Genomic DNA, 27,330 nt, shown 5'->3' on the forward strand with positions numbered 1-27,330 from the left:
TGCCAGCCAGTGGGCACTGTTAGGACTTCTACCTGGGTTCTTGGGCTCTGTCAGCCTCTGTCCGCCTCATCACAAAAGAGCGTGTTCCTCACACAAAGGCAGAATTCTTTTTTTTTTTTTTTACCAAACAATAGGTTAATATCTTTAATATAAAAAACCTCTTGCAAGTAAATGAAGTCAAAAGCATCCACAATAGATATATGAAATAATAACATGAACAGAAAATTTACAGAAAATAAAGTATTATTAATAAACATTTAAAAAAACATTATCAAATAAATTCAAATTAAGAGTAATTGATGTTATTTTCACATATTAGCTTAATATGTGAAAAAATATTTTTCTTAATGTTGGCAAATGTACACTCATATGACGCTGGTAAGCTATAAATTACTATCAATAAGCTAAAAAAACCTATTTGGCAGTTTGCATAAAAATGTCCATATTTTTTTATCTGGTAATTACACCTCCAGATATCTACCAGAAACAAAAGCAGGAATGTAATGAAGATTTGTGTTCAGAGATGTTATTTATTGTACTGTTCATAATAGTAGCCAAAAAAGGAAGAAAAAAAAACACAACATAAATATCCAAAATAAGGGAATGCTTCAATAACTTATAAATTATGGTTTACTTATAACATAGACTATTATGTAGTCTTTCACCTCTGATGACACTTATCAATCATTCTCAAAAATACTGAGGAATGACTGTGATGCAATATTAAGTGATATGTAGGGCATAGACCTGTGTTACAGTGCTGCCCCCACAACGTAAATATACACAGGGGTCCTCATTATCTATATATTCATTATCTAAGTCTCTGTAGTTGAAAGATTTAATGAAATAAGGAGAGGGCACCTGGAGAGCTGCACAAATCACTAGCAAATAAAAATCTTGAAAGTTCAATCAATAAAAAAAAAAAATCAAAGAGAAAATTAGCAAGAATGATGACAAGATGGACCAAGCAAAAGAAAATAATCTATTAAAGTATTATGAGAGGCCATTCAGGACACTGAAAGGCAGAATTCTAATGGGCTTGGAGAGAGGCTGGCAGCTTAGCCACTGTTTAAGGAGAGAGAAACACTATCACCAAATGTGGCCCTCAGTCTGGTGGCCACCAGACTTTACATTTTCTTTTTAAGAGGGAGAGAGAAAGAGAAAGAGCTGGTGTGGGGCAGGGGAGAGAGAAAATCGTAAGCAGGCTCCATGCCCAGCACAAGCCCAACACAGGGCTCCATCTCAGGGCCCTGAAATCATGACCTGAGCCAAAAATCAAGAGTCAGACACTTAATGGACTGAGCCACATAGTGCCCCAACTCCTTACATTCCTACAATAAGATTAGAAAAACAAAAGGACAAACTCTAAATTTTTTTCTCATCAATGCTGCATATACAGAAGCCATGATTTTTAACTTTTTAATTTACTGTAATTTTGATTTTTAACTTTAGCTCTTGAATCAATTGCGTTGTCAAAGAAATACCAGACTCATTCACCTAAAGAGTCCATTAACTACATTAGACAAAAACTTTGTAAAGAGGATGATTGGATATGTTTTAGGATGAGGGAAGGGAAATACAGGCTTAAAGACTTTGATCTTTCTTCTAAGAGTCATCATAAGTTGTATTTAAGGGTTTAAATGGAGTTGCATCCATGGGTGTAGGAATGGTGCTGATTTTAATGGTTTGGCATTTTATAAAGATGACATTGGCTCAAATGCAGAGAATGGTAGGAGCAAATATTAGAAAACACACATAGATTATTAAAAGGTTATGTCCGTACTCAAGGTGGGCAATAGGGTTTTCTTGGATTTTGAGAGAAGTGAATGGTTTCACCAGATATTAAAGAGATAAAAGCTATGGGTCGGATAATGACTTTGACAAAATTCAAGGGGAAATTCAGTGTCAAAGAATAGGTTTCAGGTTTATTTCTTTAAAAATGGGGTAACAATGATGCCATTAACTGAGAATGGGAAAACAGACTGAGGGCCACATTTGGTGATAGTGTTGGAAAAGATTGAATTTGGATCTGGACATTCTGAGTTTCATGTCTTTGAGATGTTTGAAGAAACTATCAGATGGTTGGGATGAGGCAACACCAAGAGCAATAAATGAAAGGAAATTAATATGATCTAAAAACTGCTCAGAGGCAGTTTGTCATGTCGCCCTCACAAGGAACTCAATAACACAGTGTGCTTCTAATTGGTACACCTGATGTGTCTGGGCTATTCCCTGATTAGCTCACAATGCCCAGTAGAACAGCTTTGCCTCCATCACACAGGGAATCCATTGGTAACTTCCACTGAGGGAATTCTAAGGACTTTCTTCTTCTTTTTTATGAATAGATTTGAAAAAGAGAACAAATAAATATCTCCTTGCAGTTGAGATTTCCAAGGAAAATCTTTGCACAAGGAATCACTGCTTCATTCTGCACCTGCCACTTTTCTTCACTTAAAGGTTTCAAGAGGAAATACTGTGGATATGAAAGCAGCCAGCAGCTTCGTCAATTTGGCAACTCATAAAGACGACTTGGCCCTATGTAAAGTGTGGTAGAGGGAAATGTACATTTTTTTCTTTTTTTTTTCTTTGAGAACCCACCATCTTTCCTTCAACAAACCTTATCATTTCCGTCTCCAAAAATCTTAAAGAAACTAGGTAAGGACACTAGGATCTGTCTAATTTTCATTAATTGTAGTTTTTCAGTTGGCTTATTTGAAAATGAAATATCAAGGTAAGAAATGAAAATCCTGGTAACCCTATGAGATTTTCTGTTTCTCTTCAGGTTAGACAATTTTGGATGTTTGTCACAAATACTAAGTGTTTTACTGTTGAAGAGACATATAATAAGATTTCTTTTTAATAGTAAACATGAGATAACAGAAAAATGAGACAAATGGAAAAAATAATGATAATGACTCAAGAGTTTCAGATATTATTTCATACTATTAGAAAATTTTCTTTGTCAGGGTAACGACAACTAAATTATGCTGCTAAAACTTCTGTAATTTGTTCATGGAATCATGAAAAGACTAAATTCACCAATTTAGCCCTTATAAATAGTATATATTTATCCCTACACACATACACATATACAGTGTATATCTATATCTATATATATTCTTATATATAAACACACATATATCTATACATAATGTAGATATAGATAGATGGATAGATATAGAATAGATGAGATAGATAGATAGATAGATAGATAGATAGATAGATATGGAAAAGATCTAAGCACTTAATAGTTCTTGACCTAATTATGAAAATAGGGTGTATCAATTATGGGTTTAACATTGTTAAGAAAGCTAAGTAGTCTCACTCAGTCAAAACCTCCACCTTGGAAATTAAATGACTTGCCATCAGTGTCCATTAGGCCAATTTTTAAAAAAGATTTTTTAAAAATTTATTAATGAGAGATACAGAGAGAGAAGCAGAGACACGGCAGAGGGGGAAGCAGGCTCCCTGTGGGGAGCCCAATGTGGGACTCGATCCCAGGACCCCTGGGATCATGACCCGAGCAGAAGGCAGATGCTCAACCACTGAGCCACCCAGGTGCCCCATTAGGCCAATTTTTAGAGGAGCCATTTCAGTCAGTCTTCTTGATTCTCATTGTTTCAGGGCTTCTCAATGGCATATATTTTAAAAGATAAATTTTTTAAAGCTGATTTTTTTCTTGTTCTAGTCTCAGAGAAGATGGAAAATAACTCACAATTCTCCCTATTGTAGAACCATTAAGACAAATATTGCCTCTGGACCTATTTTAAAGTTAAACAATACAATTTTGGTAAATAGGTGAAATTTTTATGCATTTTAATCAGCAAGAAGTATGTGTATAAAATTATGTTATTCATTTTACTTTGAGAAACAATGAATATATTCATCAAATTACAGGCAGATTTTCTCCTTCTAGGTGATCTGAGTCTGTGCATTCACTTCTAAATCTCTTGGGATCTCTTCTTTTGGACTTAGTTTTAGACAAAATTTTTAGGTCATAGAACAAAATCAAAGTATTTAAAGGCCACATCAAATATTCCATCTATAATGTGGGTAAAAATTATAAGATATTAACCAACATATCAAAAAGGAAACGTACCTGAACATGAAGAAAACTATTTAAAAGTTTAATTTTAGTTTAAATAGTTTAATTTAATTTAAAAAATCTGTGCTTGTATACCTAACTTTATTCATTTACAAAAAATCTGACTGAGTAAGAAAGAGAAAGAGAAATCACTCCCAATGGGTGATTTCAAATATGATCGAAAATATTCACAAGCATTTGCTACAGAATCCAACATTTTTCTATATTTTACAATACAGAAAATATGTAAAATAAAATTTACTTATGATTAATCCCCATTTTTCATTAAAATATTTATTGCCACCTACTAATGCAATAAAAGTATTCCTATTTCTCTCCTTTTCTCTTCTTCACTATCAAAACTCTTATGACTATTCTTAAATATATGTCTTTGACCATATATAAATATCTATAATTGTATAAATAGGATGACAATATATGTTGTGTCTTTATCACAAAAACTGTTTGGGGGGCAGCCTGGGTGGCTCAGCGGTTTAGCGCCGCCTTCGGCCCAGGGCATGATCCTAGAGATCTGGGATGGAGTCCCACGTCTGGCTCCCTAAATGGAGCCTGCTTCTCCCTCTGCCTGTGTCTCTACCTCTCTGTCTCTCTGTTTCTCATGAATAAATAAATAAAATCTTAAAAAAAAACTGTTTGGAGGTATCGTTTATTTCTGTTTCCCTTTGCTTTATTACTCTCCTCTCACCTACACCAGACAATAAATATTAACAAGCTAGTGTCTATCATCTCACACAGTCTTTATGTTCTTATGGTTATTTGCAAATGTACATGAGTGCATGTGTTCATTGATGTACAGAGTGGGAATTTTAAGATATTGCCTGTTTGTTTAGTGGGATAATATTAAAAACATTTCTCTGTATTTTATTTTTTTTTCACATTCCTAACAATTGTGGAAATTTCTTTGAAACAAGTGGTAGAGCAATAACTCATTTTAAATGACTGCTACAATATTGATTAGTATTAGGATTTGTTCGACTATTGCTTCATCCTTTTGGTTTACATATTATTTCCAGTCTTTTGCCACCATGATGAACAAGGATGCAGTAGACTTCTCTCCCTATGAAATGATATGTTATTGCTATAGAATGGATTGAAGGCATGGATCACTGGGTTGAAAAGTATGTGTATTTTTATTTTTAAAAAATATTGCCAAATTGTTTCTTCAAAGTCTTAATAATTTACATTTTAACCAGAAGTGGGAAAGTGTCCTTTTCCAGGTTTTGACAAGTAGTAGATTTTGCTAATCTGGGGAATGAAAAATAATGTCTTGTTTTATTTGCACATCTTGCATATTGGTGAAGGTGAGAATCTTTTCCCACATTTATTGAATGTATTGACATAGTCTTCTGTGACTTTTCCTTTCAATTCCATTTTTATTTTTCCATTGAGTTATTTGACTTTTCTTACCAATTAGTAATATTTCTTTGCATGTGATAGGTACAAATATTTTAGCTATTAATTGCACATGATTTCCAGTTTTATTCATCTTTTACTTTGTGAAAGATTTGATACATACTCTATTTTTATGAATTTAAACATTAGATTAAATACATTATATCTTTATTATGGGTTTCTTATATTAGTCAAAGATTTTTGTAATATATTTAAATTATATTTATTTTATGAATTTTCTTAGAATGTTTAAAATATTTGTTTTTTTAGTTTTTACTTTTTAGTCCTTGATCCAGCAGTGATTTTAGATTTTGTTTGTTTTAAGAGAGAGAGAGAGATCAGAGGAAGGGGAAGAGGCAGAGAGAGAATCTCAAGTAGACTCTACGGTGAGTGTGGAGCCTGATGTGGAGCCCAATCTCATGACCCTGAGATGGTAACCTGAGCTGAAATCAAGATTTAGACCCCTAACTGAATGATCCTTCAGGCACCCCCATTCCAGCAGCAATTTTAAAACAAACATAGAAAAGGAAGCTATTCTTACTTTTCTTTTTCAGATAGGCGAATATAGCCACAATATTTATTGAATAAAGCATCAGTTTCAATTGAAAAATCATCACATACTATATTAAACTCTAATACATATTCTTGAATCAATCTTCGGAATTTTTATTTCCTATTTCCATGTCATATTATATTCTATAAGATGACTTTGTTTTAACATTTGCCACTGCACACTTGACTTGCATACTGTAGATATTTTCCTTGTTTCTTCAAAATACTTTTATTTTATAAGAACTTGATGCTTATGCTATCACATTAAAAAGCAATCCCAGGGCACCTGGGTGGCTCAGTGGGTTAAGCGTCTGTCTTTGGCTCAGGTCATAATACCAAGCCCCACATCAGGCTCCCTGCTCAGAGGGGAGCCTGTTTTTCCTTCTCCCTCTGCTCCCCCTGCTGTGCTCTCTCTCTCTCTCTCTCTCTCTCTGTCAAATAAATAACCAAAATCTTTTTAAAAAGCAATTATGATTCTAACTGAAATTAAATTGAATTCTACTGACATTTTTATAATACTAAGTCTTCTTATCTGAGAATATATTTTGGCTATTTCTTTAGAAATTGCCTTTGAGGGATCCCTGGATGGCGCAGCGGTTTAGCGCCTGCCTTTGGCCCAGGGCGCGATCCTGGAGACCTGGGATCGAATCCCACATCGGGATCCTGGTGCATGGAGCCTGCTTCTCCCTCTGCCTGTGTCTCTGCCTCTCTCTCTCTCTGTGTGTGACTAATAAATAAATAAAAATTAAAAAAAAAAAGAAAGAAATTGCCTTTGGTAATTTTGTACAATTTTATTAACATAGGTATTACATATTTTAAAACTATTTCAATGTATTTTAAAGTGTATGGTTATTATATATTTCCCTTTTTTCCTCTTCCTTGTTTGTATAGAAAAAAGTAGTGATCACTTATATATTCATTCTTTATCTAGTAAAGTCATAATGTTATTTGGTTATAATGATATAACATTAGCAAAAATATGAATTTATCTCCCACAATTTTATGACATTTCATTGTATCTTTATTATATCTTAGGTGTATTGAAGTTTCTTTTTTTCAGATTTTATTTATTTATTCATGAGAGACACAGACAGAGAGGCAGAGATACAGGCAGAAGGAGAAGCAGGCTCCTTGTGAGGAGCCTGATGTGGGATTTGATTCCAGGACCCTGGGATCATGCCCTGAGCCAAAGGCAGACGCTCAGACACTGAGCCACCCAGGTGACCTGATATATTGCAGTTTCTAAAAAATACTGTACAATAATGGTCAGAGTAAGCATTTCAATCTATTCTTAATTTAAAAGACATACTGTATTACATAGAATGTATGCTATTGGTTTTAATAACTAATCTTTAGCTTATTTATTTATTTATTTATTTATTTATTTATTTATTTATTTTAGAGAGATAAAGAGCTCATGCACATGCACATGAGCAGGGGGGCAAGGTAGAGGCAGAAGAGGAGGAGAGAGGATCCCAAGCAGACGGCACAACCAGCGCAGAGCCCCATGCAGGGCTCAATCTCACAACCCTGAGAGCATGACCTGAGCTGAAATCAAGAGTCAGACACTTAACTGCATGGGCCACCCTGGTACTCCCAACATATTTAAAAAGCTTAACTCTATTTTTTAATTTTTATTAAAGATTTTAAAATTAGAGGATGATTATTAAATTGTAATCAATTATTTTCCAAATCAAAATATAAGCCCATTTCTCTTATAACCAGTAATGAATTCCATATAGATATATTTCCCCTAAGTTTTAGGAACAGTTGCCCAAACACATCTTGTGTGTAAAGAATACTCAAGTGTAAAGGTAAACGTTCTGATTAAAGGGGATATATAAAGAATGAAGATACATTTATTTTCAAATAAAATGTGATTATTTTCATGGTAGTTTATGACTGTGTTCTTCACTTATTCTTTCATTTCAGTGATCAGCTTCAGTGAATCTGATGGAAACAAAACACAGGTGACTGAGTTTGTTCTCACAGGACTTACAGATCGTCCAGGACTGCAGGTCCCCCTGTTCCTGGTGTTCTTGGTCATCTACCTCACCACCATGGTGGGCAACCTGGCACTGATTTTTCTCATCTGGAAGGACCCCCATCTTCACACCCCCATGTACTTACTCCTTGGCAGTTTGGCCTTTGCAGATGCTTGTTCCTCATCTTCTGTGACTCCCAGGATGCTAATGGATTTTTTATCTAAGAATCATATGATATCACTGGTTGAGTGCATCACCCAATTTTATATTTTTGCTTCCAGTGCAAACACAGAGTGTTTCCTCCTGGTAGTGATGGCCTATGACCGCTATGTAGCCATATGCAACCCTTTGCTTTATCCAGTGGTGATGTCCAATATCTTCTGCATTCAGTTATTAAGTGTTTCATATATTATTGGGTTTCTGCACCCTATGATGCATGTCAGTTTGTTATGTAGATTAACTTTCTGCAAGTCTAATGTAATACATTATTTCTACTGTGAAATTTTACAATTGTTTAAGATTTCCTGTACTGACCCTAGAGTTAATATGCTCCTGATTTTTATATTTTCAGTCTTTATACAGTTTTTCACTTTCATGACTATTATCATTTCTTATTCCTATGTCCTCTTTGCCATCCTGAAAAAGAAGTCTGAAAAGGGCAGGAGCAAAGCCTTCTCCACATGCAGCGCCCACCTGCTCTCTGTCTCCTTGTTCTATGGCACCCTATTCTTCATGTATGTGCGTCCTGGGTCTGGGCCAGCTGAAAATCAAGATAAAATGTATTCTGTATTTTACACAATAATAATTCCCCTACTAAATCCTTTTATTTACAGTCTGAGAAACAAAGAGGTGATAGGTGCCTTGAGGAGAATAATATACATAAATAGTTCTTAGGGCAAAATTTAAACTTGCTCTTTTCAAACTTTGCAAAATACAAGGGATGTGAAGTTATGCAAATTAGCCTTGGCTTTATAGTTTTAGTAGAAGACAGTGTCTAGGGCAGTTTCTGAGTGCTATGTGATGAAAGTCAGCTTCAAAGGAGATTTGTTTCAATGGAAGCAGATCTAATATCACACAGAACTGAATTCTTAATGAAAAATAGAATTAAGTATTTAGAATTTATGTTTTTTACTCTTTGTAAATTTCCTCTAAATTAGATATAATAGTTTGTAATTTTATCGTGGGAGACATTTGCATGTTTCCTTATTTGAGACTGGTGTGACTAGCCTAGCCGAGACAATTGTCCAGAGTCTGCATATCAAAAGCCTTACTGCTTTTCCAATTTGCATTCCCATCAACAATATAAGAGGGTTCTGTTTTCTCCACATCCTCGCCAACACCTGTTTTTCCCTGTTAGTTAATTTTAGCCATTCTGTCTGGTGTAAGATGATCTCTCATTATAGTTTTGACTTATATTTCCCTGATGATGAGTGATGTTGAACATCTTTTCTTGTGTTGGCCATCTGTATGGCTTCTTTGGAAAAATGTCTATTCATGTCTTCTGCCCATTTTTAAAATGGGGTTTAGATCGTAGATCATAGATCAAGACATGAGCTGAGTTGGAGAGTCAGAGTCTCCAACTGACTGAGCCACCCAGGTGCCCTTGGGTTATTTGGTTTTTGCATGTTGAATTGTATAAGTTCTTTATATATTTTGGAGAATAACCTTTCACAAGATATGTCTTTTCCAAATATCTCTTCCCATTCCAAAGGTTGCTTTTAGTTTTGTTGATTGTTTCCTTCACTGCTTAGAAGCTTTTTATCTTAATGAAGTCCCAATAGTTTATTTTTGCTTTTGTTTCCTTTGTCTCAGGAGGTATATCTAGTAAGAAGTTGCTATGGCTGAGGTCAAAGAGGTTGCTGCCTGTGTTCTTCTCTAGGATTTTGATGACCTCGTATCTGACATTTAGGTCTTTCATCCATTTTTTATTTATTTTTTTGTGTGTAGTGTAAGAAATGATCTGGCAATCGCACTACTAGGTATTCACCCAAAGGATTCAAAAATACGGATTCAAAGGGATACATGCACCCTAATATTCATAGCAGCATTATCAACAATAGCCATATTATGGAAAGAGCCCAAATATCTATCAACCGAGAAATGAATAAAGAAGAGCCTTGTTCTTTGAAAAGATTGATAAAATTGGTAAACTTTTAGCCAAACTGGCCAAGAAAAGACTTGAGTTACTAATGACCAAAAATGCAGATATCTGAAGAAAAAGAAGATACATCATTATAGATGCTAAAGACATATCTTGAATAGCTGTATGTACAAAAATTATGCCAACTAGATGAAATGAACAAACTTCCTGAAAATATACAAACTATCAAAGCTTATTTAAGAATAAATAGATCACCTGAATAGTTGTGTGGGTTTTTTTTAGTTTGAATTTTTAAAAATCTTCAAACAAAGAAAAGCCTAAGTCCACGTATTTTATATAAAACAGATAAGCAGCAATAGCTAACTTAACTTCCAGGAGTTTTGGGGAGAATTACATAAATCTTTTAGATATTCTAGAAAAAGATATAAGTGCAGAGAAAAATAAGCAATAAAGTTTTGTCAAAATAACACATCATGTAAATCTTCTTTAACATATGAAAATCTCTTTGGAGACTTTTTCTTCTCTAGCTCCCCCAACCTAAAAGTACATAATCAATTGCTTCTCACAATCACAGGGCAGCTCTTTCTGCCCACAGGTCCTGTCCCTGTGCTATAATAAAAGCTCTTTTTTGTACTGGAAAAAGAAGCCACAGGAAATTATGGCCCAGCCTAGAAATCCAATGGGCTTTTCTCCTGTAAGTCCAATTTGAATCTTGGTTTCTAGTGTAAAAGCAATGGATAGAAAATGGATGTTGGCATGGGTTAGCCAGACCAAACCCTGGTGGCCAGTTTGAAGAAGTGAAATGAAGCTGGCCACGTTTGGCGGGAAAAGTTTATTTCTCCAGTCAGGATGGAGAGAGAGAGATGACTGGGCCTGTTTTAGGGGAGTATGCCTGGGGAGACTAGTTGGCATTTCTGCTAAAAAGGGGAGAAAGCAATGGTAAGTCAAAGCCACAGGCAGACTCCTGGATGCCTCCTAAACACACCCATGTGGTCCTGCAGAATCTAGTCATTTGCTATATCATAATAATATCTTATTTTAATAAATGAATTGCCTAAGACAAGGAAAAAGGAAAGTGCAGAAAATATCAGAGTAGAGACTTAAACTCCTTTCTCTAGAGCTTTCACTATCTCATATTAAGCATGAATAGCAGTTTACAAAATATGTATACTGCATAATTTCCCTATCTGCAAACATGCAGATGTACGTATGTGTGGACACTATACACAATGGTTAAAAGCATATGAAAGCAGAGGTAAATCTGGCAGATAATGTATGAGATATATACCCAGAAAAAGGGGGGGGGGGAAGCTTTTCTGAAAGAAATTAAAGAACATCTAAATAAATGGAAAGATGGGTGGAAAAAAAAGTCAATATCCCTAAATGCATCTACAGATTTAATAAAAAGCCCAGTAAAAATCACAGCAAGATTTCTTATAGAAACAGATAAAGCTGATTCTATTCTATTCACATGGAAATGCAAAGGATGTACAATAATAGTCAAGACAACTTTAAAAAAGAACAAAATTAGAGGTCTAACAATATAGGATTCTAAGATTTCATATAGAGTTTTGGTATCAAGACAGTGTTGTACTATTGTAAACAGACAAATAGATGAGTGAAACAGAATAAAAAGCAGAAATAAACCCATAAATATACGGACAGTTGATTTTATAAATGTAAAAAAGTAATTCAGCAGAGAAAAGAGTTTTTTCAACAAATTATGCAGAAGCAATTGGACATCTGAAAACGAACTTTGATCTAGATAATACATGAAAAGGATAATAGACATAATCAAAGAAATATAATACCAAAAGCACTGTTCATAAAAGAATAAAAAAACCCAGATAATTAACTTCATTGAAAGACTTGCTCTTCATAAATATTTCTAAAATAAAATGACAAACCATAGAATTTCAGAAAATCTATATAAAAATCATATAGCTGATAAAAGAGTCATATTCAGATATATGGATTACTATCAAAACTCAAAAACAGAAAACAAACAATCCAATTAAAAACTAGCAAAATTGGGATGCCTGAGTGGCTCAGTAGTTAAGTGTCTGGCTTGGGCTCAGGGCATGATCCTAGAGTCCCAGGACTGAGTCCCATGTCGGGCTCCCTGTATGGAGCTTGCTTCTCCCTCTGCCTGTGTCTCTGCCTTTCTCTGTCTCTCATGAATAAATAAATAAAATTCTTAAAAAAAAACTAGCAAAATATTTGACTAGACTCTTCACTGAAGATAGTATACATAAGTCAAAAAATGGCACAAAATGATGGTAACCATCATTAATTATCAGGAAAATGAAAATTAAAACCACCATGGAACACCACAACCTACCTATTAAAATAACTGAAATTGAAAGACAATCCATACCAGGAGCAGCAGTACTGGACCTTTTGTACTCATAGACAGGCAACAAATGGAGTTAGGAGATAATGACACAAGATTTAAGGGAGCAAGAAATGTCAGCCAAGTTTTGGTTATGTTAAAAACCACCTCTGGGGATCCTGGATGGCTCAGTCAGGTAAGCATCCAACTCTTGATTTTGGCTCAGGTCATGATCTCAGGGTCATGGGATGAAGCCCCAGCCAGCGGGGGTCTGCTTGAGATTCTCCTGCCAAATAAATAAATAAAATCTTAAAAAAAAATTACCACCTCTACACATCATGCTGCTTACTGAACCCTTTGCAGAATTTTCACAGTGAATCTTCTTTTATGTTTGTTATTTTTCTTCACACTGTCTTTCACTATCAACATTCTATAGAATGTTGGAAATCCAGGAAAATGGATCAATAAATCTATAAAAAAATACATCTCTTCCATGATGCAACTGGAGGTTAAATTTTTTGCTAAGATATCAAATCGAAATGTCACAAATGAGTAAATTAAGTTGTCTTTTTCTGAATGAATGTTCCTTGGCAACTTTCTCTGTTAATGCACAAGAAATAAATCTAAACCAGGTGTTAAATCCTTCAATATTTTCAACTATGGTAGGGTAAAGAGTAAAGTCCCTGACCCAGCCTCCAAGGTCCCTTATGATCCACATATGCTGTCTCCTTGATCCCAACTGACTCCTGCCTGCTTCTCTCTTAACATGCCAGTTACATTTACAGTGTAGTGCTTTTCCCATGATCCAGGCTTTCCAATAATCTAGGTCCTCCAATGGCCAAGGTCATGGGCATGACACATGTCCACGGGCAGCAATCACCATGTAGAAACAAAGACCCTCAAGCCACACCCAGACCTACTGACACAGAACCTGCATTTTTTAAAAAAATTATTTATTTATTTAGTCATTCATTCATTCACTCATTCATTCATTCATGAAAGACACACAGCGAGAGGCAGAGACACAGGCAGAGGGAGAAGCAGACTTCATGCAGGGAGCCCAGTGTGGAGCTCGATCCTGCGACTCCAGGATCACACCCTGGGCCAAAGGCAGGCGCTAAACTGCTGAGCCACCCAGGGTCTCCCAGAACCTGCATTTTTAACAAGATCTCTCTCTAGGAGACTCACAGGCATTAATATTTGAGGAGCACTGAGCTATGGCACCTCTCGCTGTGATGCTTTATCTTTGTTTCCCTTTGCACTTCCCTTGATCTTTGCCTAGTAAGATTTTTCATCAGATTTCAGCTTAAAGTGTGAAGTCAGGTCTAGGTCTGGAATGTAAGCTGAAGTTTGCATGAGGACAGTTTTCTTTGGGGTGGGTTCCTGAAGGGAATCTAGAACTTTGGCCTCATTAAAATCATGTAGGATCAGCTCAGATAAGAATATATTAGTCAAAGCACTCAGAGCAATGCATCTTTTATGCAAATGCATGCTTGCATAAACATGCCAGAGGTTTCCCTTGTGGTGGAAAGTAGTGGCATAAAGTCCAATTTCAATTGTTAAAACTAGAACCATAATGTGACTTGACGTTTATGATCTCACAGGTAATGCCCGATGGGACACCTGGACTTCACATACACATTCAAGTCTGCAATGCCCAGAAGAACAGCTTAGTTTTGTCCTATAGGGAACCCTTGGGTGCTATTAGGGGAGTTTTAGTTATTCACCCTTCCTCTTCTGGAAAAAGCACAAGTTGTACTACTGAGCGACTCTTGTGTTCAAAGTGAATTTATATAAACAACATTTTCCTGAGTTTGGTAAACAAAGCTTCCAAAATGAATCAGTATGTAAAGAATTGCTGCCTATGCTACTGGTGCAACTATTTTTTTTCCACTTGAGAAAGCCTAACCCTGAAAAGTTCTCCAGAGTGTCTTAACACATATTGGTAAGAGATCGAGTTTTGAAATGTATTTTGTTATATAGAAAGTTTCTAAAAATATTTTACTCTTGTGAGTAAATTTGGTTAAGCCAAATAGCTCTAAGACTAAACTGCACTTTGTAATCATATTTAACTATCTGGCTAGAAATATTATAACAACTCTATGGGGTAAGTTTTGGTGAACTAGAATGTTAGATAATTTAAAAACGGGTTTAAGGACTTAGGTCATAATGATCCCCATGTAACAAGTCTTTCTGATGACTCTGTTCAAAATGTTTATTTCATTTAATTAACCACATTCTCTGATTAAAATGTTAATTAACTTAAATATTACCTCTGCATCCTTCCACTCACTCTGACAATAATTTCATTGAGTATTTTATATATATGTTTATTTTTATTTATATTTTTATATAATTTATATGTATTTATATAATAAATTTTTATTCCATATATATATGAGGGGAAGTGCAAAATGTCCCTCCAGTTTTCTTTTCACTTTCTGACTCAACATAGGCCCACAGATTGAATTTGAGAATTTTAAATTATTTAGTAGTTTGGGATTGCATGGAAGGAAACTCATTTCAAATAAATATACATTTCAAAATAGCAATTATTGGCATAGATTATTTATATTGCCTGTATTAGGTTCCAGTCTTTGGCTCATTTTATTCTGTTAAAAAAAACAGGTGGAGAAGAAAGGACTCCCAAGTAAAATGGGAATAGCTAGAGAAAGTCAGTTCTTATTATTGGAGAAAGAAAGAGCGACTTTTAAATATGAAAAGAACTTTCAGCAGTGCTGGTTATTTGTGAACAGTACAAGGGTCCAGGCCTCAAATTAAAATGATAGTCTCTATTTCACACACATTTTCCATAGGAAAATAAAGCTGGAAGTTTGAATAAAAGAAAAAGAAAGTATTCCCATGGGTAGTCGGTGGGCAGCAGACGATTTCCATCTGCTCCCCCACGCTCCTTGGAGCACACCATTTCATTCTCCTCACTGTTGTGCGTATGCCTTGTTTCCAATTCACTTCTCTTTACACTCTGACCTCAGCTCTATCACAAAATGGGAACTGCTCTCCCTAAAACCACTAGGAATCTCTTGATTCCCACACTTAATGATCGCTGATCATTCCTTATCCTACCAGAGCACTTATTTCACTTTTGGCACTGTACTGTACTTTGTCCTTGAGTGTTTTTAATTTCACAGCACCCAGCTTTCCAATTCCTTCAAACTTCTCTGATCACTCTGCCCAGTATCCTTTTCTGGTCTTTCTTTCTTTTCTTTCTTTCTTTCTTTTCTTTCTTTCTTTCTTTCTTTCTTTCTTTCTTTCTTTCTTTCTTTCTTTTCTTTCTTTCTTTCTTTCTTTCTTTCTTTCTTTCTTTCTTTCGTAACCAGGGCTCTTGGTTTGTAAGAGAAAAAGAATTAATGGAATGGAAATGGGTTTTAACATTGAAATGCTAGGGGAGTTGGAGAAATCTACTGGAGAAATGGCAGGAATCCAAGGCAGGAAAGATAGCCTGTCAACACCAAAACCCTGTCCCTAGTCTATGCAACTCAGTAAGGGCTGTTGCCCTCGCTGCTACACACAGAATGCAACAGATCACACTGATAATGCTATCATTGTGGGTGTAAGATACATTTTCAAAGGTCTTGATATTGCTGCCTTGGCTAACTTTGCAACCAAAATTGTATTCCCTGACCCTTTGTCTCCTTTTATCCATATTCCAAATCCAGCACAGGTGAGTTTGGCCAAATCTATATCAAGTCCCCTTATTCTAGGTGCAAGGGCATGGGAAAGTCAGCTTCCAGAAATTTTGGTGCCTAGAATGGATGACAGCTTTTGTCTGCCTCCAAGACTCATGTGCTACAATAGAGGATAAAATGTTATCCAACTAATATATGATGTATATCCATTTTGTACCCTCTAATAAAACTTCCTCGAGTTTCTTTCTATGTCCTCCTTCTTTTACCTTACGCACACTCTTCAATGGATGGGTCATACATACTATGCCTTTAGTCACCACAATGACTCCCAAGTCATCATTTCTGTTAAGCTCTTATAGAACCATACTGCTGAGTACATCTCACCTGGGTGTTGCCAGAATGCTCCTTGCAAAAACTGGCTATTACATCTGAACTCTCAATCTCACTGCTGATGACCATCTACCCAGGCACCAAATGTCTTCTCTTTCTTTTACGGACCACTTCCCTTCACATCTAATATGCCACTGAGTCCTAGTGACTGTACATTCTGGTTTACTTTGATCTACCTCTTTGTTCTCCTCATTACTCCCAATGTCATATCACACTTAGACTAAGAACTTCACACACTGTTTAAACAACTGGGGAGCATTTATAAAATGCAATATTATTCCAACCAAATCATGATCTACTGAATCAACTTCTATAGTAATATCTCAGAGTCTATATTTTGTACAAAAACTCTCCTACACGATTTTGATGTATAATTTGGCTTGGGAATCACCAGACAATAACAACTGCTTCCTGTTTAGTGTCCTTTACTCTACAACCAAACATTTAATTTAATAAAAATCTGATGATGCCAGTCGCTTTCTTAAAAGTTTTCAGTCCTTGATTGTTGTTGTTTGAAGAATAAAACTGAAGATGTTTCACATGACATTCAACTCATCTTATAATCCAGGCCCTTCTAACATCTTTACTTTTGATGCTGCATCAATGTCCTGCACACAGAATTTCCCTACCTCATTCAATAGTTACCCCATAAACTTGCTTATGTTCAGAATGTTTTTCTTGTCTTCTAAATCTGTTTATGCTGTACATATTTTGAATTGAAATAATTGCATTTTTCCAATATACCAATTTCCCCCAATAGTTTCCATATTGGAGTAAATAAAATTAAAGGATCTTCAGGCTAGTGAGTGATTTTATTTCAGTTCCCCTCACTGAATTTTCTTTTATTTCTTTTATTTATTTATGTTCTTTAATTTCAGGGGCCATCTATTAATAATATGGAAACTAAAAATGCAACAGAACTGGAAGCGTTTGTTCTCACAGGACTCACATATCAACCTGAGTGGCAAATTCCTCTGTTCCTGGTGTTCTTGGTTATCTATCTCATCACCATTGTGGGGAACCTTGGTCTGATTGCTCTCATCTGCAATGACCCTCAGCTTTACATCCCCATGTACTTATTCCTTGGCAGTCTGGCATTTGTGGATGCCTGGATATCATCCACAGTGATCCCCAAGATGCTGGTCAACTTCTTTGCCAAGAGCTGGACGATTTCTCTCTCTGAATGCATGATACAGTTTTTTTTCTTTACAACTGGTGCAACCACAGAATGTTTTCTGCTGGCAACAATGGCATATGATCGCTATGTGGCCATATGCAAACCTTTACTTTATCCAGTGATTATGACCAACAGACTATCCATGCAGCTGTTAGTTTCCTCACTTGTCGGTGGCTTTCTTCATGCCATAATTCATGTAGGCTTTTTATTCAGATTAACCTTCTGTAATACTAACATAATACATCACTTTTACTGTGACATCATGCCATTATTTAAAATTTCTTGTATGGATCCTTCTATTAATATTCTCATAGTATACATTTTTTCTGGGTCAATTCAGATGCTCACCATTCTGATTGTTCTTATCTCTTACACATTAGTTCTCTTTATAATCTTAAAAAAGAAGTCTCTACAAGGCATAAGGAAAGCCTTCTCTACCTGTGGGGCCCATCTCTTATCTGTGTCTTTGTACTATGGCCCCCTCCTTTTCATGTATGTGCGCCCTAGATCTGCACAAGCAGATGATCAAGATATGATGGATTCTCTGTTTTACACTGTCATAATTCCTGTTTTAAATCCAATTATTTACAGCCTGAGAAACAAGAAAGTCATAGATTCACTGAGAAAAATATTAAAGAGAAATGCTTAGACTGCATACAAGCATCTAGTCTCCTTTCATTAAAAAGACAAAATTGTCCAGATTACATGTTGCTATGTGTTGACTGGTACTCACATTTTTTTTTGTGGTTATAATTGTCCTAGTGTTTTAATGACTTACGGTGGGAGAATCTAATAATTTCCTTAAAATATTTGTGTATGTTATTCAAAAGCACACAAGAAATTGAAATCGAGTGCTGAAATCATACTTAAATAATTAAAGCAGGAAACAAAAATGAAAACATTTCACAAGTTTGTCTGTTCTTTGGTGTGACTTTATAAATGCAATGAGTACTAAGAGGGCATAGTGCTTCTGATCGGAACTTGATTGTGATGTCTTTGCTACTTATACAGCTGTGTAGCCGAAGACCCGTGTTACATTTAACTTGATAGTGGAGGCAGATTTGTGTTTGAGTGAACAGAGGCAAATCCCAGGAGCTCAGCCATCAAAGGGTTTTTCTTTCCACTTTATTTGGGACATGGTGAATTTCACTTCCTGTGGGGATTCAACTCTGATACACAGAGAGAAATAAAAAGAAATGGAAGCAATGAGGGAAAAAAATGACAAGGGTGTTAAAACAGTGAAGACAGGGCTAAATCATACGAGATGCTCTTAGCTCAGTGCGCTTCTTAGAGGAAGGCAGAGGCAAGTTGTCTGTCACTATCTCTGATGCCTTCTACAGACCCTTTCTAGCTGTGTTTGTATGACAGGAATCTGGAAAACTTCACTAAAAAAGAAAGGTAGCAGATTCAGCTGAGGATTTAAGTTGGGGTGAACGTAGACAAAAGTGACTGAATAGGATGTGACTGAATATTCCTAGATTTAAAAAAAAAACAAGCTAGAAAGATTAAGAAAACAATAATATGGACTTTATTGGAATCTGCTGTTGATAATGAGAGGGTTTAGATGAATATTACCAAAGTCCAAATGTTAAGATGATATAACATCAAAGCTTCAGAGAGACATGAAAATCAGTAAGTTAGGATGTTTTGTGCCTTAAAGTCCATAAATGTTAGTTTTTATCACACCCCATTTCCAAAGTATAATGTGTGATCCATCTTCCGTGCACCCCTACCCTTTCTTTCTCACCACTGTTTCCATACACAGTCCTACTGATACCACTGATACCACTGATAGCACTGAGGCCGTCATCCTCATAGTACCCACTTCTGTTATTTGCAAAACTCTAGTTACTTATCCTCCCTCTCACTGATTCTCTTTTACTTCTTGAACCTTGTAAATGTAACTCTGATTAGATGATATCACCTTTCGCAAATTCCAAAGATAAAGAGAAGATCCTTAAAGCAGCAAGAGACAAGAGATCCCTAACCTTTATGGGGAGAAGTATTAGGTTAGCATCAGACCTCTCCACAGAGATCTGGCAGGTCAGAAAGGGCTGGCAGGACATATTCAAGGTCCTGAATGAGAAGAACATGCAGCCAAGAATACTTTATCATAAATAAATGTAATTGGGCGTATCATTTAATCTTTGCTTAATTTATCTCTCAATTATTTTTTTTGCATATAAGGTCATTCATATTTCTTAATTATATTTCTTCATCGCAGATTTCACATGCTATAGAATCTGACAAAGAAAAGCCCTAATAGCCCTCAGGAGTGATGACAATAAAACAGTGATACCCAGAGAGAAATGAATCTCTCTTCTTGATATCTCCTTCATGTTTCAGTTCAGTATCTAGGGACTTCAGGTGACAATCACATTAAAATGTGACAGCTTGTGCAAGGAGCAGAGAGGTTTGTAAAAGGCATATAGATAGAATGATAGGTCATAGACTCAGTGACAACAGGTTTTTGGTATAAATATATGGCAGAAAAAGGAGGCTGTCTAGCGGGCAATCACTGTAAAATCAGATTTGACCTCTACAGAGCAAACTTGTGAATTCTTCATTACATTCCCATAAAAAGATATATAAGAGAGATGACTGGCATTCATGACTCTTCCATAAGCTCTATTTTCCCAAGGCAATGGACAGAGGACTTCAATGAGACATTAGCATCTGAATAGGTCAGGAGTCCTGATATTTAGTATGCCAAAGATTTGTAATTTTTATTCATTTAATTATAAATCAATTATAAATCAAAAGTATCTGGGCTTTTATCAGTTCTTGAGGCTCACGTATAATGCAAAGTTTTCTCTCCAATTAAATCAAATAACTATCATATGTGCTATCGAAGCAGTAAATATATATTTGCCATTCTCTGTCTCACTCATTTCACTTGGCATATTGCCTTCGAAGTCCAGTACCGTTATCACACGTAACAGGATTTCCTTTCCTATGGCTGACTCCTATTCCATTCTACAGCTAACACTGCTTTATACAGTCACTGTTGATGGGCACGGAAGTTCTCGTGTCTTGGTTGTTGAACATAGTGCTTCTCGATCATGGAGGTGCAAGCATTTTCTAGACATATTCCGTTTTCTATGGATATGGTCCCAGAAGTGGAAATGCTCAATACTATGGTAGCCCTATTTCTAAATTTTAAGGAACCACCATATGTTTTGCATAGCAACTGTACCAATGTGCAATCCCAACAACAGTGCCCAAGGGTTCCCTTTTCTCCACATTCTCAGCAGCATCTCTTATCTCTTGTCTTTTCTATGATAGCCCTTGCAATGGATGTGATGTGATGTCTCATTGTGTTCTTGGCTTGCATTTTTCTGATGGTTAGTCATGTTGTCTACCTGTTTATCATGTGTTCACTTTCTCTAGGAAAATGCCAGAGCATTGTACACTGCATCTGGGTTCCAGGGACAAGACCAGTCTCCACAGGATCTTCAGGATACTCATTTAGATAGGCATGGATGGGTGCAGGGTCACTCTTCTGGCTAAGGTGCAGTCCCATATTTGTAAAGAGGATACTAATGGAGAGGACAGGAAAGGGATGAAAGGGAGGCTTCTGAAGTCCTTTACTCTGTCTTTGGAGCCCACAGGTCCTGCTCCTTCGCCCCTGTGATTCTGAAAAGACACTGCCTTGAGGACACCCAAATAAAACTGTTCTTTTCTTTGGTGGTGTACCTGCCTGAGGCTGTAATGCTACAGCTGGAGAACACGATGCAGGAGGCCTCCTCTGCAATGGTATCTAGGGACTTCTGCTGGAGGAACTGCAGAGGAAAGACTCCTGCAGAGGCCATTGTAGTCCTCCCCCTTTTCCCAGAGCCAACTTGAAACTCTTAGTGGCATCTCTCCCTGCAGTCGAGGTAGTTGAAAGGGGAGGTGGCTTTCAAGAACTTCTCACTGATTCATTCCGTAACTAGGCACTAAGCACTCAGGTACCTTGGTAGGCCCAAGGGTGGAGCTGAAAATACCATGAGCTCCCTGCCTTTAGGAACTTACAGTCTGGAAATGGACAAAAGCACAAAAACAATAACCCATGAAAGAAAAGAGCAAGTGCTGTATGCTACACAAGACTGTATGCTGGAAAGCAAGGCTGGGGAGTCATGGGAGAGAAAGGTAAGAAAGGTCTCAGTGAGGGTGACATTGGTGAGAACAGAATAACAAAAGGGATTTAGATCTGCACACATCTGGGTGCAGCGTGTTGGGAAGAAAGGACCCCTGCTGAAGATACTAACAGAAGCTGGTTTGGACAGAGGAGGTGGAAAAGGCAGCCAGTGTGGCTGAGGGGAAATGCAGAGGGACCTGAAGAGAGGGAAGAGGGCAAGGAGAGATGCTGAGGCCTGGTGGACTGGTTGTAATGTATTGTTCCTCTGCTATTCTATTGCCCCAGTACCTTGCATCTTACACTTTGTATATTTAATTTCTCACCAGTTCTGTGGATGAGGAAGCCAGGCACAAATTAGCTTGGTTCCTCCACCTCCAGGTATGTCAGAAGCTGTGGCTGTGGCCTCATGGGAGGCTAGCCTGGCAGAGGATTTTCTGCCAAATGGATTCAGTTCTCTGCCACGTGGGCCTATGTACATGGCAACTCAAAACATCTCTGGTTGATTTTTGATTCAGGGATAGAGAAGAAAATGGGAAAGGGAAAGGGTAAGAAGTGGTACACGAGTTAGTGGGATAGGAGAGGAAACAAATAGGAAGTGAAAGGCTATTTCCAGTTGGAACTTAGATTTGACATGCCATCTTGTTGGCTATACCGTATTCGTATTGGTCAGAAGCCAGTCACTAAGCACCTCGGGGTGACACAGGAATACTTATGCCACAGGTCAGGATCCTGGGAGCCATTGTAAAGGCTGCGGCCCTCAGAGGCCAAGACGAAGCAACAAGTTCTCATTGTAAATATAACAGGAAATAATTGGACAGTTTCTACAGAAGATGACCATGTCTGCCTCTTGGAGCATTTCCACCCCATTGTGGTGCCCCATTGAAATGAGGCCAGAGGGAACTTGCTATTGTGATATTACATTGCTGGAACCCAGGCCACTTTCAAGTGGTACTCCATGGCTCATCCCACCCCTTCTGGTCAATCTTCCACCCATTTATTTGTGCCTCAGATACACAGGATATTAGCCCACACGTGTTATAAATATCATCCATAGACCCCTGGTGATGTGCCTAGGAAGTAGATTCTAGGCTGATCCCCACAGTGCAAGTTGGGAAACTGTGAACTATTTGAGAGACCCAGTGGGTTAGATAGGACACAGCACTGGGAAAACAGAGAAATAAAGGTCTGAATTCAGCTCCGTGTCCTCAAGGTAAACCTTACTTGCATGTTCAGAGAGTTGTGTCTATGGCATTTTTTGGCTCATGATGTACAGTTAAGGAGATGGCATGGGGTAAGCAGTCATCTGCTAAGAAGGGGCTCTGGATATGGCTGACTGAAGGAAAGGGCCCAGGTCCCAGAATCTTGAAAAAGTGACATCACTTCCTTGGTGACAGGCCCACAACTGATTTAGAACTCTGGTAACCAGGCACCTGCATTCTACAACAGCTCACTTTACTGGAGATGGTCAAGAGAATAAGATGTCCTCTTGCTGTTGTCCTACTTTTAGGTGCTCTGGGCTCAGGAGAGTCCAGAGTGAGAGACGTTCATGTAGCTGTCGACATCAGCTTGGCCCCCTTCTCCAAAGCTTCTGGTTATGTGGTGGGAGACCTCAACAGGTACCACAAGGCAACTTGGGGAGGCCACTGGAGAGCAGGCACACTGTGATCTCAGTTGAGCAGGCTCGCACCTCTTATACCTTATTGTGTGTGTGTCTGTGTGTTTACGTGTGTGTGAGTGTGTCTGGGTCTGTGTGTGTATGTATGTGTGTGTGTGTGTGTGTGTGTGTGTGTGTGTAGAGGGGACAGAGGAGAGGAACATGCCCTTCCTGGGCACAAACCAGCTGCCAGGTGTTGGAAGCCTGACATATCTTATCAGACCCCAGGTCATAGCAGGCAAGATGAGAAGGTGAGTTCTGGGGACCAAGCTCAACTTCCAATATGTTAGTCATGAGCCCAAGAGCCTCTTTCTTCTGGCTTCCTCCTTGCCAGATGTCTCCACAGCTGCCCCTCTGGCCTGAACAGGAGAACACGATTTCTAATGGGGGTGTCCCCCCGGGGGTGATGTCGAGGGAGGACCCTAATGTCTCCTGGCCCTGTATATATGGGGCACTGTATTTGCAGAGCTGCACCCAGGAGATCTTGGAGGAGATGGTCTGTGGCTTCAACTATTCCAACTCCCTAGACAATGATCAGGTGCACCAGACAAACAGGGATCAGTGCTGTTCTGAGGTGAGAAAGGGAAGAGGGCTCACCACAGAAATATGGCCCCCACACAAGCATGGAGAGAAAACTGGGGCCCTCCCATAGTGTTTTCACATAAGTGTCTCACAGGCCCAACCGCAAAGAGATCTGAGATCTGAACCTCCACGCCTAGCCTCCAGCTACATATGATGTGGGAAGACACTCTTCACCTGCGTTGGAATGGTGCAGAATATATTTTATGTTTTTGAGGAGTTGGTGGGGGGGTTGTTTTGTTTTGTTTTTCACAAAGCCATGAGTATCTTTGCGTTTTACTTCTGTTTTTATTATTTCACCTACTCGTCTCAGATTTCCTGTGTAGAAGCCAGCTCCACTGTCCCTGCAGACCTTCTCCGAGCCCTTCCAAATCATCACACTAAAGAGGGTGATTTAACACAAACGGGTGGGATGAAGCCATTCTATATGTTTTCATATAGAATGTTTATATAGTTTCTCTCTATAGATTCTCTCTATATGTTTCTCAATAACACGTCATCTCTCAGAACACATCAAATCATTATCCCTATAGATCTTCATAGTACTCCATAAATGAGGCCGTCTGTCACAGGGATTCAGACTTTCAAGGCCCTTGGCACTTGACCTGATGCCATTCTCTTGCCATTTCTTCAGTGCTGCAAGGAAAACCTTGTGTGTCCCCACAGACTGTTTTGGTTGCTAGATCTGCCATAATCTGGAACTCCAGATTAGGGGGAAGGCCTCTGATGCCTCCTGGCACCAGTAGCTGGCTCTTTTTGTAATGATCCACCCAGGAAATCTTGGATGAGTTGCTCCAAGAGTTCAACTCCTCCATCTCCCCTGACAAGCACAGGGGCATCAGGCCACCAACTACATCCATTGAAGGTCTGCGGTGAGAACAGGTCCACATTCATGGTCAAACTCAAGACCCAGAGATGATCAGAGCAAGCCCAGAACCCAGGCTAGAAACAACTGACACCCTTGGACCCTGCAGGAGAAGGTAGTTTTCCCCTGACCCTTCCTCCCTAGATCAGAAACAGATTAAGCCACATCAGCTTAAGGGAAACCCCATGCAGCCCATGCTCTGGTCTCTTCTCAGCCCCAGTGTATGTGATCTTGAGCAGCATTTGAGGGTCTAGGCCTCTGTGTTCTATCGGCAGTGGGGATGTAACTGAAGACTCCGTGGCATACTGGTCTTCACAAGAGCTATTAGTCTAGAGGAATGCTGTTGTTGCTCAGCTAACAGAATGTGTTGAAGTTACCAATAGTTTACCATGTCTTCCCTAAAACCAATGGTACTTTGAAGCCTTGAACCTTTTTCTGTGTGGGCACTCAAGTCCCTTGTCCTGTTCAACTTCCTGAGGGGATAGGAGTCTCTGGTCTGAGCGCCAGACCCTGATCTTCCCAGTGGTTCATGGTTTGGAAGCTGACTACAGTGCCCCTCCTTGTGTCTCTGGTGTGAAAAGGAATCAACCCTATCCCTGGGTGAGGCCAGGACCATGCTGACGCTCAGAGAAGGGAGAATGGATGATTTTCTACAGTCCTTGGGACCATCCTTCCTGGACAGAAGCCTCGCAAAAAACCCAGTCATTTCCTGTCTCTACCAGGTGTTCACCACAGCCCAACAGGTCCTGGGCCAGCAATTCCCCAGGTGAGTGACTACCACATACACAGCACAGGTGGCGGGGGCCTCGCCTCTACTACCAGTATGTTTTGGGAATGTCACTGCACCTCTCTGAGCTTCCTTTTCCTCCTCTGAAAAGTGCTGGGGTAAGAGGATGAACCTCATCGGGCTACTGTGGGGAATCCTGAGAGAAAACATGGCATAGACTTATCTGGTGCCTGGCTCTGTAGAAAGGGCTGCTGGGCATCTTCCTGTGTAGCAGTTGTCTCTCCCCGTGAAGAAGCTCTCCTCATCAACCCTCATGGGCCTGTGGCACTTCTGGTTTTACAGAAGCACATGCAAAGCAGGCCGTTTTCCTGTTTGCAAAGGACTTCTGAGATTCCATCGAACTGGTCCTGATACTTGTCCTTTATGTGGCCAGAGTAGAGGTCACTGGGGGACGGCCGAGCAGCTCAAGGTCCAATCAGTATACAGAAAGTGCTGGTTGGGAGTCCTTCATCCATTAATACATATTAAGCACCTAGTATTGCAGACACATTTCTAGTCACTGAGATAATTGAAGGAATAAAGAAGATACAGTGTCTCAGTCCCAAAACTAATCAGAGTGTCAGTCAATCACTCTGCATGTTATAGGCACACATGTCCATAGTTTGTTAGATGTGACATCTTCATGGCCGCCTCAAGGGATGAATGGATCCACCCATGTTTGGACCATTATCATGGATGATAAGACCAAGTAAGGGCACTGGGTGGCTCAGTCAGGTAGGCCTCTGCCATCAGGTCAGGTTGCTATCCCAGGGTCCTGTGTTTGAGCCCTACATTGGACTCCCTGCTGAGTGGGGAGCCTGCTCACCATGCTTATTCACTCTGTCTCTGCTCTCTTTCTCTCTTTCTCTAATTAATACATATCCTTAAAAAATTTTTGGGAAAGATCAAGTAAAACTTTGATTGATCTTTGAATTCAGAAGGAGAACCTTAATTCCTCCACAAAGCACATTGGGAGACTAAGGGTTTGTGGCTGGGGAGTGACTCTCAGTGCCATGGATCTCATAGCTCTCTTTATTTCCATTGGGATGGCTTCATTTTGGGAGCTTCCTGTGAAGAGGCAAACGAGTCAAAGAGAGCTGTAGATGGGGTCCCAAGCCCTCTGGGAAGCGGAGCACAGTCTGGGCCGATTCAGTGCCTCAAATATCCATCCCTTCAACTGTCCCATCTTGCTCTTCCTACACCTCCCTCTACCACCTCTTCTGACCTCCACAACTAGGGCCAAGAACAGAAGCTTTGGTGAGCAGACCACTCACCGATCTGCCACAAACCTAAGCCCCGATAATGGTGTGAATGGAGGATGGAGTAGACGAGGCCCTTGGCCATTGAGAAAAGAGGATAAGTAGAAAAACCAGACTCATACAGGTTTTCTGGACGACCAGGTCGCCCACTGCAAGGACAGCAACAGGGGGGTTGGAAGTCATGCTGGGGTCATTCTCTGGGACCCACACAGAAAGAATGGTGCTATGGGAGTACCATGTGGCATGAAAGGCCATGCTCTGATGCTGCTCCGCATATGACTCTCCCCAGCACCCTCTCTCCCATCTTGGGTACCTGGCCTGACTGCAGGACACCTGGCAGTCCCTGCACTGTGCCTGTTTCAAAGTAAAGGGGGCCTGGGTGCAGGTAAATTTGTATAACCTGAAT

At 38.7% G+C, this 27,330-nt stretch overlaps 2 protein-coding genes across 2 annotated transcripts; both read left to right on the forward strand.

The window, feature by feature from the left end:
• The first annotated feature begins 369 nt into the window (after positions 1–369).
• LOC112913667 (olfactory receptor 5AC1-like) lies at positions 370–8,928 on the forward strand. Its single transcript, XM_025990551.2, has 3 exons — positions 370–378; positions 2,458–2,539; positions 7,982–8,928. Exons 1-3 carry the CDS (start codon positions 370–372, stop codon positions 8,926–8,928), a joined length of 1,038 nt encoding a protein of 345 aa, XP_025846336.1.
• Positions 8,929–17,400: 8,472 nt separating this feature from the next.
• Positions 17,401–18,330, forward strand: LOC112913742 (olfactory receptor 5H2-like). Its single transcript, XM_025990616.2, has one exon. The coding sequence runs from the start codon at positions 17,401–17,403 to the stop codon at positions 18,328–18,330; it is 930 nt and encodes a 309-aa protein (XP_025846401.2).
• The last annotated feature ends 9,000 nt before the right edge of the window (positions 18,331–27,330 follow it).

Source organism: Vulpes vulpes, chromosome 1 (assembly GCF_048418805.1).
Source record: "Vulpes vulpes isolate BD-2025 chromosome 1, VulVul3, whole genome shotgun sequence".
NCBI classification, from domain to species: Eukaryota; Metazoa; Chordata; class Mammalia; order Carnivora; family Canidae; genus Vulpes; species Vulpes vulpes.

Bases quoted from the DNA above. Each gene is read 5' to 3' on its own strand.
- LOC112913742 (XM_025990616.2), top strand. From the start codon at position 17,401: ATGGAAACTAAAAATGCAACAGAACTGGAAGCGTTTGTTCTCACAGGA.
- LOC112913667 (XM_025990551.2), top strand. The intron at 2,540-7,981 runs GTAAAGTGTGGT...CTTTCATTTCAG, and splicing joins TAAAGACGACTTGGCCCTAT to TGATCAGCTTCAGTGAATCT.